The sequence below is a fragment of the Emydura macquarii genome, unplaced genomic scaffold (genome assembly GCF_026122565.2).
Source record: "Emydura macquarii macquarii isolate MOO-44397 ecotype Brisbane River unplaced genomic scaffold, CSIRO-AGI_Emac_v2 contig_2473, whole genome shotgun sequence".
NCBI classification, from domain to species: domain Eukaryota; kingdom Metazoa; phylum Chordata; order Testudines; family Chelidae; genus Emydura; species Emydura macquarii.
Genome location: NW_027132610.1, coordinates 13,734,605 through 13,748,791, shown reverse-complemented (window position 1 = coordinate 13,748,791; position 14,187 = coordinate 13,734,605). Strand labels below are relative to the sequence as shown.

Here is a 14,187-nt window from a genome sequence, read left to right as displayed (position 1 = left end):
AATGTGCCATGGTTATTCTGTTCCAGGGAGGAGACCTTTTCGATGCCATTACCTCCACTAACAAATACACTGAGCGAGATGCTAGTGGGATGCTGTACAATCTGGCCAGTGCCATCAAATACCTCCATAGCTTGAACATTGTTCACCGGGATATCAAACCTGAGAATCTACTGGTAAGTGAAAGCTCTACTTACTGTATTGTTACTGCTGGCTTGGGAGTAAATGAAAGTGTACCTGTGCTCCCAATGAAAGAGTTGGTGCCGTTAGCCTTTTAACTTTCTTTCTCAAATGCTAATCTTTTCATCATCAAACTGTCTTTAAAACCAAACAGCAGTCACAAAAAATATAGCTGCGTCAGACTCCTAGAAGTTAAACAGTCTGTCTCTTTAGCCAGTCTTTGTCCTAGGACACTAGTGCAGGGTTATTCCATACGGTGAATTTTTGAGTGTGTTCTCAGTCTAATTGTAAATATTTCATGCAATGGGGCTTTAGGCACTTCCCTTGGAATTATACTTTGCACTTTTACATAGCACCAAACTACCCAGCTCCCTTACACGGGGAGATTAGTAGCAGTATTTCAATTTGACAGACATACAAACTGAGATTTCACGATCTGCCCAAAAACATGCAGTGTGTCAGTGGCAGATCCAGGAATGGACCCCTGGAGTGCTGTCTCTGACTGCTGTAACCACGGAACAGTTTAATAGACCTCTCTGTTAGACTGTCTAACAAGGAAAGTGTTCTAAACCTTCCTTTTTCTAATTTAATCTCACTGATATTTTTCTGAGGGCTCAGTCCAACTCCCACTGCAGTCACTGAAAAACACCCTAAACAAATCCTCTCTTTTCTTGTGGGTCTACATATTTATTGACAGTTATTGTGTCCACTGTTGTCTTTAGTTCAGTCTTTGCCAGCAAATTAATCTCTCCAGTCCCTTAATCATGCTCTCTGAATTTATTCTGATTTGCTGAGAATTTTCAGTATCAAAGTGCTCACAATTGTCTGTGTTTTTCACAACAGGAACATAATTTAGATTGTAAAGAATATAATTTCTCAGCTGGGCACTGTCTGCCATCATCTTGTGTGTTTAATATTGCTTGGCAATGGAAAGTTGTTATGGGAAAGTTGGTTCAAGTCTTAACAAACTTGCAGAGAATTGGATTTATACTATTCAGAGCTCCACAGTGACAGCTGTCTGTATAACTCTAGCCTTTGTTGGCCCAGTTTTTCAGAAACTGCTAAAACCATGTAGGCCAGGGCTCTCATTTGAGGCTAACGTTCACACCCCTATCACAGTCTTAATGCTAGTGTGCATAGATGGCTGCATGCATAAGTTATAGCAATCACATGTCAGGATTCATTAATGCGGTGACTTGGAATGTGCAGGAAGGTTTCATGGGAAAAAGGCTTACCATGCTTTTGTATTCAAACTTTTAAAATTCGTAAAGTTTGACAACAGTAGCGTGAAGCATTTTTTTCTTTCTTTCTCTCTCCCTCTGTCCCTTGTCAGCAATACCCACTAGCTATCGTAAGTACTCATGTTCCCCACTTTATTCACACTGTTCCAGAGTGTATTTCCCGGTCCAGAGAAGAAAAAGGTCATATCCTGCTGCTGGTACTAAACAGTGACTACAAGGCACTACCTTTTCACAAAGACCATAACTTTCAAAACAGCACTTGCATATTAAAACTTTGCTTCAGCTCCACTGATTTAAAAGAAAAGAACTACAATTCTATGGAAGTGCCCACATACCATTTTAATCAGGCATAGAGGGCAGCACAGGAAGTGCATGTTTCCCATTGGTACTTGGCATGATGAATTAGGAAGCACTCAGCTGATAAATATAAAGGATCTGATTCCCATTTACACTAAGGCCCCTTTACTCTGCTCTGGCAATGGAAAGGGGTATTAATGTAAATAGAAGTCAGGCCTCTAGATTGTTGGTATATATTGTCATCAGATGTGTTGTCTCAGCACTTAGATCCACATATACTACCACAAAACATAGAATCATAAAATTGTAGGGATGAAAAGGACCTTGAGAGGTCATCTAGTCCAGGCCCCTGACTGAGGCATTACCAAGTATACCTAAACCATCCCTGTCTGGTGTTTGTCTAGCCTGTTCTTAAAAACCTCCAGTGGTTGGGATTCAACAAGAAGCCTATTCCAGTACTTAATTATCTTTATAGTTAGAACATTTTTCCTAATATCTAACCTAAATCATAGAATCATAGGGCTGGAAGGAACCTCAAGAGGTCATCTAGTCCAGTCCCCTGCACTCATGGCAGGACTAAGTAATATCTAGACCATCCCTGACAGGTATTTGTCTAACCTGCTCTTAAAAATCTCCAGTGATGGAGATTCCACAACCTCCTTAAGCAATTTATTCCAGTGATTAACCAACCTGACAGTTAGGAAGTTTTTCCTAATGTCCATCTTAAACCTCCCTTGCTGCAGTTTAAGCCCATTGCTTCTTGTCCTGTCCTCAGAGGTTAAGAAGAACAATTTTTCTCCATCCTCCTTATAACAACCATTTATGTACTTGAAAGCTGTTTTCATGTCCCCTCTCAGCCTTCTCTTCTCCAGGCTAAACAAACCCAGTTCTTTCAGTCTTGCCTCAAAGGTCATGTTTTCTAGACCTTTAGTCATTTTTGTTGCTCTTCTCTGGACTTTCTCCAATTTGTCCACATCTTTCCTGAAATGTGGTGCCCAGAACTGGACACAATATTCCAGTTGAGGCCTAATCAGAGCGGAGTAGAGCAAAAGAATTACTACTCGTGTCTTACTTACAACACTCCTGCTAATACATCCCAGAATCATGTTCGCTTTTCTTGCAAGAGCATTACACTGTTTAGCTTGTGGTCCACTATGACTCCCAGATCCCTTTCCGCAGTACTCCTTTTTAGGCAGTCATTTCCCATTTTGTACATGTGCAACTGATTGTTCCTTCCTAAGTAGAGTACTTTGCATTTGTCCTTATTGAATTTCATCCTATTTACTTGAGACCAATTCTCCAGTTTGTCCAGATCATTCTGAATTATAATCCTATCCTCTAAAGCACTTGCAACCCTTCCCAGCTTGGTATTGTCTGCAAACTTAATAAGTGTACTCTATGCCTTTATCTAAATCATTGATGAAAATATTGATCAGAACCGGACCCATATTGAACAGAATCTCCTTGCTGTAGATTAAGCCCATTACTTCTTGGTCTACTTTCAATCAACATGGATAACAATTGATCAGTCCTTTATAAGAGTCCTTAACATATTTGATAACTTCTATCAGGTCCTGTAGGACACCACAATCTTTACTCAATGGAGAGCTGAGACTCAATGGCTGGAGGGTGCTGCATCTGCCCCACAGTGCCTGCTAACTCGGCTATGTGGCTCCTGCCGTTGTCTAAAGAGGGTCCTCCACCAGGCACATGAGGCTTGATGGTCGTTGATGCATATTAGGATTCTTCTGACCATTTGAGGCCTGACAGTTCGCCCTGCTGCCAATGAAAGACGTACACGTAGATTCACCGGTCCCAGATCCTGATATTGATGTTTAGCCCAGATGTCGGAAAGATAGAGGTGGCCTCTGGGGTGAGGCTCTAGATGGGAACTTAATGACCTGGAAGGAAACATCCCTGACAGTCAAGCTTGGCACTCTCTGCAAAGGAAGAAGAATGAGCAACAGAATGTTGTCTTGCCACCTAGGCCAACAGTAGGAGGGAACATAGACACCAACTTGCCCTGGCATGTCTTTTGAACCCTACATGTGGAAACTGATTCCCAGTCATAGTCAAACTCCAACTGGACATGATGTGTCAGCTCAGGCTTCACCAATGCCTAGTACAACGGAATAATTTCCTCTCATGTCTTCCATATGACACTTCTGTTTATACACCCCAAATTGCATTTGTCTTTGTCAAATTTGTCAATAATTTGTCAAATTATTTGCTCATCTTCAATTTGTGATCCACTATAACCCCAAGATCCTTTTCAGCAGTACTATCACCTACCCAGTTATTACCCATTTTGTAATGGTGCATGTAGTTTTTCCTTCCTAAGTGAAGTATTTTTTACTTGGCTTTATTAAATTTCATCTTGTTGATTTCAGACCAATTCGCCAATTTGTTAACATCATTTTGAATCCTAATGCTGTCCTCCAAAGTGATTGCAACCCTTCTCAGTTTGGTGTCATCCATAAATTTTATAAGCATACTCTCCACTCCATTATCCAAGTCATTAGGGAAAATGTGGAATAGTACCAGACCCAGGACTGACTCCTGCAGAACTCCACTAGACATGCCCTCCCAGTTTGACAGGAGACCTTTAATAACTACTTTGAATAGGAGTTTTCAAACCAGTTGTGCACCCATCTTATAGTAATTTCATGTAGGCCACATTTCCTTAGTTTGCATATGAGAATGTCATGTGGGACTGTGTCAAAAACCTGACTAAATATGTTGTGATGTAGTAAGTTGCCCATGACATCAGATGATCTTGCATTGTAAGAAGGCCAGCATTTGATTACTGCTCTACATTACTGCTCTAAAGTTTATCTAGGCTTTGATAGAGATAGAGATTGTGGTCTTCAGCACAGTACTCAGAGCTGAGAGCTTCGGAGTTCTAATCCTCTCTCTGGCAGTCACTCTCTGTGGTGTTAGGAATATCTTAACCTTTCTACCTCAATCACCTGATCTGTAAAGTAAGATGATATTTATTTATGTCACAAGTATATGATGAAGATTAGTTTCTTAACATTTTAAAAATACTTTGAGGTTTATAATTTCTATACAAATGGTAAGTATTGTTCTGTATATTATCCATAACAAAGTCCACTTTAGCAGAAAATTCTCCATGAGCTTTCAATATGCTTAAAGTCTGTAGTGCTGCACCTATGCATCCACTTGCTCTGTTCTCTGGAGGACGTGCTTTCCATGTTTTAATTGGAACATTTTTCATAATTGCTGCTATTTAACACGTTTATTTTGTGAAATTATGGGATGTCTTTATAGCCATATAATAAACCCTAGAGAACAACTTCTCTGACTGTTGCCATCTGCAGTGATCACAAGAGCATCTTAGAAAATACTGACAGTCTTTATAGTAATAGGATACATATGGTGGCACACAATTATATGTTTCTGCATTCAATTAGTGTTGTACAATTACTCAGTTTTATTGTTTAGTTAAAACAGTGAAAGCACTACATAGTGGGTAATTTGCACTAATCCCCATCTCTAATTGTCCTTCAGTGTTTAAATGCAATAGAACATGTATAGTGTTTGTTCTGAATGAGATGAGCATTAAATTATGATTCGCATTCCTTGCGCCTTGACTGCCAATTAATGTAGCACTGCTTCACATTAGGGTCACTTTTATATAGAGCTTTAAATAGAGTTCTAACAGAGTGGTGAAAAGCTATTCTCTTCTAGCATTACTAGACAATCAACTGAAATAGTCACTTAAGGAAGTAGCAGAAGCCTCATCCCTGGAAACAGATTGGACAAAACACTAGAAAAAATACTATGCCACACAGTTTGGCATTGGCAAAGGAATGGATTCAATGATCTAAGAGGCCTGTTCCATAATTAATTTCTCAGATTATATGGTTCATTCACACCACCAACGTGACTAGTGAAATGAATCTGTAAACATGCACTAATTTAACCAAACTTGATGAAGGCATTTTCCACAATAAAGGATAATTGCATTTAAGGATGAATACTAGAAACTATTTACAATGGATTCAGCCACTGACCTCTAAGCCAATTCTACATTTTTCCACCAAGTGCATATTTAAAGTTTCTAGTTGCTAATATTTAATTAAAACTGTTGTTGAAATTAGATTTTTTTCTCCCATTTCAGCAAACACGTCAGTTTCAGGAACCAGATGTATTTAACAATCTGTGTTTTTAATAAAGCTGTAATTACATTTTAAATGGTGTTCTCTATGCCCATCTTTTGCTGACTTAATAACGGAGAAGTGTGAATCCATCTAAGATTGTTGGTCCCCTGACATAAGATCTAGTTGCACGCACTCATTAAAAACAACCGGAGGAACAGAGGAATTCTGTGAATGCTGAATCTCTCCTTATGATATAGAACTCGTGATATAATATGCTGTATAGCCCTACAATACAGCAACTCGGAAGAACAGCGCGGAGGTTTCTTAATCTTTCTATGCAAGGTTGTAGAGCAAATGAGGAAATATTTTTCTTCACAGGATGGCTAGTTACAGTCAGGTTTGGCGGATCTCTAGCAAACTGTTTCAGTTGATGAGGAACAGGTCACCTAGAAAAAACTTTTGCACCAAGTGAGATGATGGAGAGTCTCTGTTAAGTTTACTGACAGTTTCTTAAGGAAAATCTCAAAGGTTCTTTTGCAGTAAATTGTAATTCAGTGAGACTTTTGTTGTGACAGTGGTTATTCAAGATGGTGGTGTACATGAGATTACTCTTGTAGACTGAATACATTTAAAAAAAATGATATTAGATTAAACTGCACTAAATTTCACCATAAAACAATGTAAAATTTAGAAGAGAGAACCTCAACCAACTACTGCCTTAAGCAAGTAAGGGATGATTTGCTGGTTAACATTTTATTTTGATAAATTTAATTATTTTATTTTGAGTATTTGTTTTGATATAATTGTCAGGGTGTATGCATTGGGGAAGCAATGAAAATTGAGATTTTCCTGAGCAGTCTGTACTGACTGCATCCTGAATTTAAAGACTTCTCTTGCATTGATTAAAAATAAATGGAAACAAAAATTACAAGTGGCAGGATACTGCTGAGGAGATCATGATTTTGGGAAGGATTTTCAAGAGCACTCAGTATTGGCCTAACTCTGCTTCCATTGAGAGTTCCAGTGAGAATTATATACCATTGATTTCAATGGAAGAAGAGTTAGGCTAACACTGAACACTTTTGAAAATTCCACCGTTAGTGTCTTGCAAGCTCACAACAAAGAGCATAGTGCTTAGTAACGTAACATGATAGCTGAATGTGTTGTGACCAGTCTAGTGGCTCATCCATTTGGAGAATAAAAGCCCAATACTTTTGTCACCTAACGGAGTTATTCCTTTAGCTCAGAAGTTCAAATCCCTGTACAAGTCTCTGTTTTGTGTGTTAATTATAATAAACTATTGTGGTTGTCAGACTCCATGGGGATTTAACCCATGAACTTCAACATCAAAAACACAGGCCTCTACTACACTACTGTAATTTAACTTTTAGCAAGAGAAATATTTTGTGCTTTTTGATGATCAGCTACTAAAAGGGGGACCCAGAATACCTAGCCAGTTACACTGGGTATGTTTATTCTCTTAGAAGAGAGACAAAATCAAACCCTTCTAATCACTGCGATATTTTTATATGTGCTCTGTCTGTATTTTGGGAAGTAAAGGGGAGAATCTGAAAGCAGACTCCACTGAAAGAAGTATTTCAGAAGGTTAGCAAATTGCTCATGAGTCGATTTACATGGAACCTTGCTGATCCTTTGGATTTGATTTCTGGTTTAGGTTTATGAACACCAAGATGGAAGCAAGTCTCTGAAGCTGGGAGACTTTGGGCTGGCAACAATAGTGGATGGACCACTTTACACAGTGTGTGGGACTCCTACATATGTTGCTCCAGAAATCATTGCAGAAGCTGGGTAAACTATTTGCAGTAAAAGTTCATTTGTGTGTGCAAGTTGGAGTATGATCTTACCATATATTAGTCACAACTCTTTTATTTAAGGCTTTTTCCCACCTTTATTGGGGGTTGACATGGCAGTTCTTAACTTCAAAGTAGAAAGTCCTGAAATTAGCACTGAGGCAGTAACTATGTATTTTATCCCTGGGGTAAAGGTAACAGAAAAACTGCCCTTAGTGATGACTAACTGTTGATTTCTGTGCTCTTCCTTTGTCCTCTACTGTCCTTTTCTTTAGGATCTATTGTGTAGAGCAAACATCCCCTGGGGTGAGTGACCCATGGTACCTGTGTAGGCTTCCTGTCAGGAGAGGTCAAAAGATCCATACTTTCATCCAAGAAACCAATATGCTTTATCATCTGTGTTCAGACACTCTAATCCAATGGTAGTTTTAAAATGTAACCACCATCTGCCTTGGATTTAATTGCATAAATAGACTATATTGGTGTACAGTACAGAGAAAATTCAAATCAGACCATTTAATAATAATTGACAGTTTTCTTTCAGTAGTGTATTGTAGTTTGTACAGGCCTGCTATCTCTAATCATAATACCTCTAACACTTTTAGATATGGCCTGAAGGTGGACATCTGGGCAGCTGGTGTGATTACTTACATCCTGCTGTGTGGCTTTCCTCCATTCCGTGGGTATGGACTATGATCTTTTATTCAACCCTTAACAATTGCACCTCTATTCTCTGAACGGTCCCTGTGCCTGTTCTGCACTAAGAGGTCTACTTGGGGGTAAATCTTTGCTTGAAATGCTGGGTTAATTTTTTTTCCGTGCTTTGCATGTTAATTTACACAAACTTCATAAATCTCCATTGTGTTACTGTAAAAACCTCAGTCTCTTCTCACTTTATTTATTTCAGTTGAGTCTACCTTACAAAACAAATGCACCCCATTGCAGGTTCTGGGTGCCCTTGGCAACCATTTAAAATATATGTTGAAATCAGTAGATTCCCTCCTCCCCCTCCCCCCCCGCCACAGTTATTCCAGTAACCTGGAAGCAGTAAAGCGTATACAAAATGTAAGCCTTCCAACAGAAGTTTATACAAGCAAGCAAACTTTAAGCCTCCCATCACAAATATACCCTCTCTGCTAAAGCAAAGAAGAAGGGCTGGGTCTTGCCTTAAAGATCGGCAAGCTCAGGCAATTTTAGAACCAAAGATGGGAGTGTATTCCAAAGTGGAGGGAGCTAACAGAGATTGCCCAAAAGCTTTTTCTCTTCTCTCTTTAAATTCCAGGTGAGCTTCATCTCAAGTGCCCCCACAGTCCACAATTGTGGCCATATAGCATGGGGAGAGTAATCAGTTCTAAAAGGCGAACTGAGCAAACTGCAGTAAAAAGCATTTTACTTGCTTTTTAAAAGTTTATGAAAACTACCTCTGGAAATAATGCTTATTTTATATGTTTTGTTTTTGTTTGCTTTACAGATGTGGAGATGACCAGGAAGTGCTTTTTGATCAGATTTTGATGGGTCAGGTGGATTTTCCATCCCCATACTGGGATAATGTTTCTGATTCTGCAAAGGTAGATTTTTACAAAGCTGGTTCTCTCCTGTTTTACCAAAGATGTCCTGTATATACATTGTGTGTACAAAGATACTATAAAACTACTGTTCTCTTGTGCCCCTATATTTGAGAAGTTTCAGGTCTAGACTCCCCTAAGGTACATATATAACTTCCTCTGTGTCACTTACTACATTATTATCTGATTATTATCTGGGCAGTACTTCATCAGTATTTGTGTCTTATACAATGTTAAATAAAGCCAAATGGATACATGATTTTTCAGTTGGGTGGCCAAATAAAAAAAATCATTTTGTTTCAGGTCAACCCAAAATGGAAATGTTTTCAGAGTCAAACAAAACATTTCATTTTGTTATTGGGTGTTTTTTACTCATTAATAATTAAATCTAGCTTCATTTTGAAATGAAAATGTCATTTTGAAACAAAATGTTGAAACAAAACATTTCAAAACTTGTTCAAAATATTTCACTGTGGGGGGGGGGGATTTTTGTCAAATTCAGTCTGAATTCACAAATAATTAGGATGACCCTGACAGTGCATTTTTCAGATAATAAACTATTTGTCTGAAAATTTTGGCTCAGCTCTAGTTTTAAGCATCCTTTTAGCAAAACGTCCAGTAACTTTGATCATAGATATGCATATCTTAGATCGATAGCTCCTTGGGGCAATGACTGTGCTTTGTATGGATTTGTACAGCGACTAGCACAATGGGAGCTGGATTCCAACTGGAGCCTTCGGGTGTAACTGGTTTTATAAATACTAAATAATAATACCCTGAGGAAAACATTTCCCATGATTAATGACGTGAAAGGATTGTCTTGCTATCTCTTTCTGTCAAAGAACCGGGCTGGACATTTCCTGTAACTCCTGAATGTTGCCAGTGTATGAGACTCTGATTTATTTGTTCTGTCAAACATTACAAGCAATTCTTTCTTTCTTTCTTTCTTTCTTTCTTTCTTTAAATAACTTGTAAGTAATAAGGATGGGCTTGATTCTGAAAGGAGGTGAGAGAGCTGTGGATGCACAGTACCTTTCAGGATTGGTTTCTAACATTGTTAAATGCACTTATACAACAGAGCTGAATTTGGCCCAAGAGGTCAAACTCTCTGGAGTCTTATTGGTGCATGATAGTAAGTAAATTTATAGAGTTCCTAGACATTCTGAGTTACAGTAACATTGGAATTGATTGGAGTTTCAAATATAGCAGTCCATGTGGGTTGGCATACACATAACCAATAGATTTCACACTAACACTTTCCTTTCCTTACCTTATGCTTGAGGAACGCTAACACATATGCATAGGATGAACATATGCAACACTGTCCTCTCAGTGCCCTCACTATAAGTGTTTAATTTATCACAAAACAATGTCAATGTTTTCATCTGGTCTCTGAGGATTTAAAATTACATATTAAACGCTGACTCTTGATTCTACTATACCACTATTTTGTACTATGTTTTTGGAAAAAATATGGAAGGAGAAAGGGGGAGGAATTTTAGTTTCCAAGCTAACTAGTTTCCAAGTTAACATACAGGATACAGTACTTGGAACTGAAAGAAAGTATTAAGTGTAGTAAGAGTCTTCTAATCCCTCCTTTTGTATTGTGGCAAGCTTGACCTTCATCATGCATAAGACATTGCTCATCTGCTAAGAATCAGCTCTAGTCTTCAATATCTCTAATGACAATTTCACAGCTCCTTTGGCCAGCTCGTTCCATTATCTAACTGCTACTTCTAGTTAGTTTGTTCTAAACTTTCCCATTTTGATGCATAAGCTCATTAGTTTCTATTCTGCCCCCATTTATTACTGAGAATAATTGATGTCTGTCGTTTCTGATTTCCTTTTATTTCCCATCCCATTACTGTTATCTTTTCTATAGATTGAATGCACTCACTGATGGGAGAGGAAATGCATTAAAGTCTGTAGGAAACTGAGGGAAAAGTAGTGAAGAAGAATTTGAAACATTAAAACAAAGATATTAAGAGTTAGATTTTTTTTTTTAAATATCCACTCTGCTATTCATATTGGGACTTAGAGAGAGACAAATTCTAGATTAGTCTGCTTCTTCTTTAGAGAAAATTGACTATTTTCTAAATGGGCAACTAACCTAATTTCATGCTCTCATCTGTTTTGTACATTACGTGAGAAGTTCTTTCCTCTACAAACCTCTGACTACAAAACTAACTCACAACTTATGGTCTTTCAGATGTTCAGTGTATTATTTAGCTATTGATTTAGAAGTTCAGCTTACAGTTCAGCAGTTGATAGTTTGTTTTTTTTTTGGTTTTTTTTTTAAATAACCTTAGTATATTTCCAGCCTGCATAATAATTCTCTCACTTACTGAACACTGTACTTTACTACAGTCAATTGCAGAGCATTTTACTGAATTAAATCTTTTGTTTTTCTTCATAAAAATGTGCTCTAAATTGGATTTTATCTTCCATTTCACAGGAACTCATCACCATGATGCTTCAGGTAGATGTAGATCAGCGATTCTCAGCATTGCAAGTTCTTGAACATCCATGGGTTAATGTAAGTAATTTCAAGATTGCAGATTCTTGTTTTAGTCTTTCAACTGTTCACCATCAAATATTTTAAATGCCTCTTTGGAGCCAGCACTTCCTAAAAGAGACATAAGTAATGATCAACTTACTGTGTGGTTTCACTGGAAGTGAAAGTGCTTTGTTAGCATGCAATTAAATATTTTTGTGCTCATTGCTCTGCATTCTCTCCTCCCCCGTGCACACACCAATATTTTGGGCCACATTTTCAATATACCTCCTTAACTGCACTGGCAAACTTTGTCAGTTTCCCAAATGTCAATTTGCAAGTGCAGTGACATTTTTTGTGCATGCAAATCAGATGGACTCACAAGTCTTGCAGTTGTAACTAAGGAGTCTTGACATATAGTCCATGGTTTAAAGATGGATGATTCAGAGGTCAGTAAATCATCTTCAGCTGTATACTTGCTACTATTCAAACCTAATCAAGCTAAAAGTACCTTTTCTTGGACTAATATGTTTTTCTAGACAAGTTTTCTGGAGTTCAATTCAGGAAAGTTCTTAAGTATATGCCTGAGTCTACCTCTACTTTGGCTATCACATTAGTATTGCTGAATTGTAGGCACAAATTTAAGGTCTGTTGAACTAAATGAGACTTATACCTAAAGTGAAATATGTAGCTAGGTGCCATCCTCAATGGGGATGCTTTCTTCAACTGGGGCCTGAAGTACGTGTGAGATAGAGAATTCAGGAGGGAGAGGACATTGAACTGGGAGTCAGGGGACTCATTTTCCATTCCTAGCTCTGTCATCATCTTGGACCAGTCACTTTCTCTCTACCTCAATTTCCCTATCTTTAAAATTGGGATAATAATGCTTCCTCATATTTATAAAGGCCTTGGAGATCTACAAATGAAAATTATTGTTATTTTAGCTGATCTTTATAAAATATCCTGCTTCTTTTTAGAAGGAAAGTAAATACAAATCATAGTATAATATGTGGAATAACATTTCATTTTTTTAATAAATCTGTTTAAATACCTTGCCTTAGTACCAAATGCTATGTAATATTTTTGGACTTATTTATAGTTTTGAGACTAGTGAAATTAGCACTAAAATGATGGGTGGTAGTGCTGATTGGGAAAATAGAAACAATTTTTCATGAAACACTTTCTTCTCTTTGACTGAAATATCATTTTGACAGTAATGTTCTGCCCAGTTATGCTATGTAAGAAGTATATTGTAGGCTTTAAATAACTATTGCACTTGCAAATGCAACTTTTTATAACTGCTTACTATATGATTACTTTGTAAATTGCTGACATTGCTGAAATTTAGTATGACAGTTTCAGTAGAAGCCAACCCTCATTTCAATTTCAGTTCTGACAATAAAAATAGCTGGACTCCTCTTAGAAGGAACATAACTTGTAACAGTCAGAATCAGACCAGTAAAATAGTTCCCATGTAAAAAAAAAATCTCAGCTGTTTTTAATTTAAAAAACAAAACTTGAAAAGACTTTGGTTAGTTGCCACTGAGACAGATGGAAATCCTGGATTCTGAATGCAATTCAGCAGCAGTTCTCTGCCCCCTCAGTTTAGTTTATTTGGATTTGTCTTTCATATATAGAACTCTTAGAGCTAGAAACAAATCCACTGTTTTATACTTCCCCTACTGGGACTCTAACTGTTTCCTTTACCTGCTCATATTAGTTGGAAAACTAAGGAATAATAAAAGTGGCTGGAGGGTTCGGAGCTGGGAGTCTAAACACTGGAAGTATTATATAATCCAAAGTGCACCAATGGCAAGTTATGGTACAACTATACTCTGTTCTTGATGTCTGGGTAATAAAAACTTACTGTAATTCAATAAGTTATAATGGTAAAAGGGATGTATTACATTTTGTAAACCCTTCCCTGTTAAAATGATAACCCAAAAAGTGGATTATTTTTTGTACATGCCTGCCTTAAAGGGATTAAGAAACCTGTAGCATTAAGACATTTCCCTAGACATCATTGCCCTGGGTCCCTGTATGTGAAATAAATAAGTAATCATCAGTAAATAATAATAAACTGAGCATTCAGAAGGACGTTAATTTAAAAAGACATTTCTTATTTGGCAGCTGCAATATTTTTGGTCACACCATAAGACTCTGCTCAAATCTCATTGGAAATCTTAAAGGAAACAGAGTCAAAAGGCTTTTCCTTTTATTTGCCCTAATTTTCTTCTGTTATTCATGTAATGACCTCTTCATATGGCACAATTAGCACTGGAAAGGAAATCTCTTGTGACCATCTTGTGACGTGGATCTGAGTGCTTCAGGACAGTACGAGTCTGGCAATCCTGAGCCTTGCTTAGGCTTTTTAGTTCAATTTCTTTTCCTCTGGGTCTTTACATGTCCTGGCGTGTAGTTCAATGCAAATATCCAAGCAATGTTCTTGATAATTATTATATACAGGTGTGACACCAA

At 37.6% G+C, this 14,187-nt stretch overlaps 1 protein-coding gene across 4 annotated transcripts in view; it reads left to right on the top strand.

The window, feature by feature from the left end:
- Window positions 1-14,187, top strand: part of DCLK1 (doublecortin like kinase 1) — a 310,392-nt gene that overhangs the window by 273,756 nt on the left and 22,449 nt on the right. For all 4 annotated transcript variants that reach the window (XM_067562996.1, XM_067562994.1, XM_067562997.1 and 1 more), the window contains 5 exons: window positions 27-173; window positions 7,515-7,648; window positions 8,256-8,333; window positions 9,122-9,218; window positions 11,671-11,751. In XM_067562996.1, the coding sequence (XP_067419097.1) occupies window positions 27-173; window positions 7,515-7,648; window positions 8,256-8,333; window positions 9,122-9,218; window positions 11,671-11,751 (537 nt within the window). The remainder of the gene's footprint in view (window positions 1-26; window positions 174-7,514; window positions 7,649-8,255; window positions 8,334-9,121; window positions 9,219-11,670; window positions 11,752-14,187) is intronic.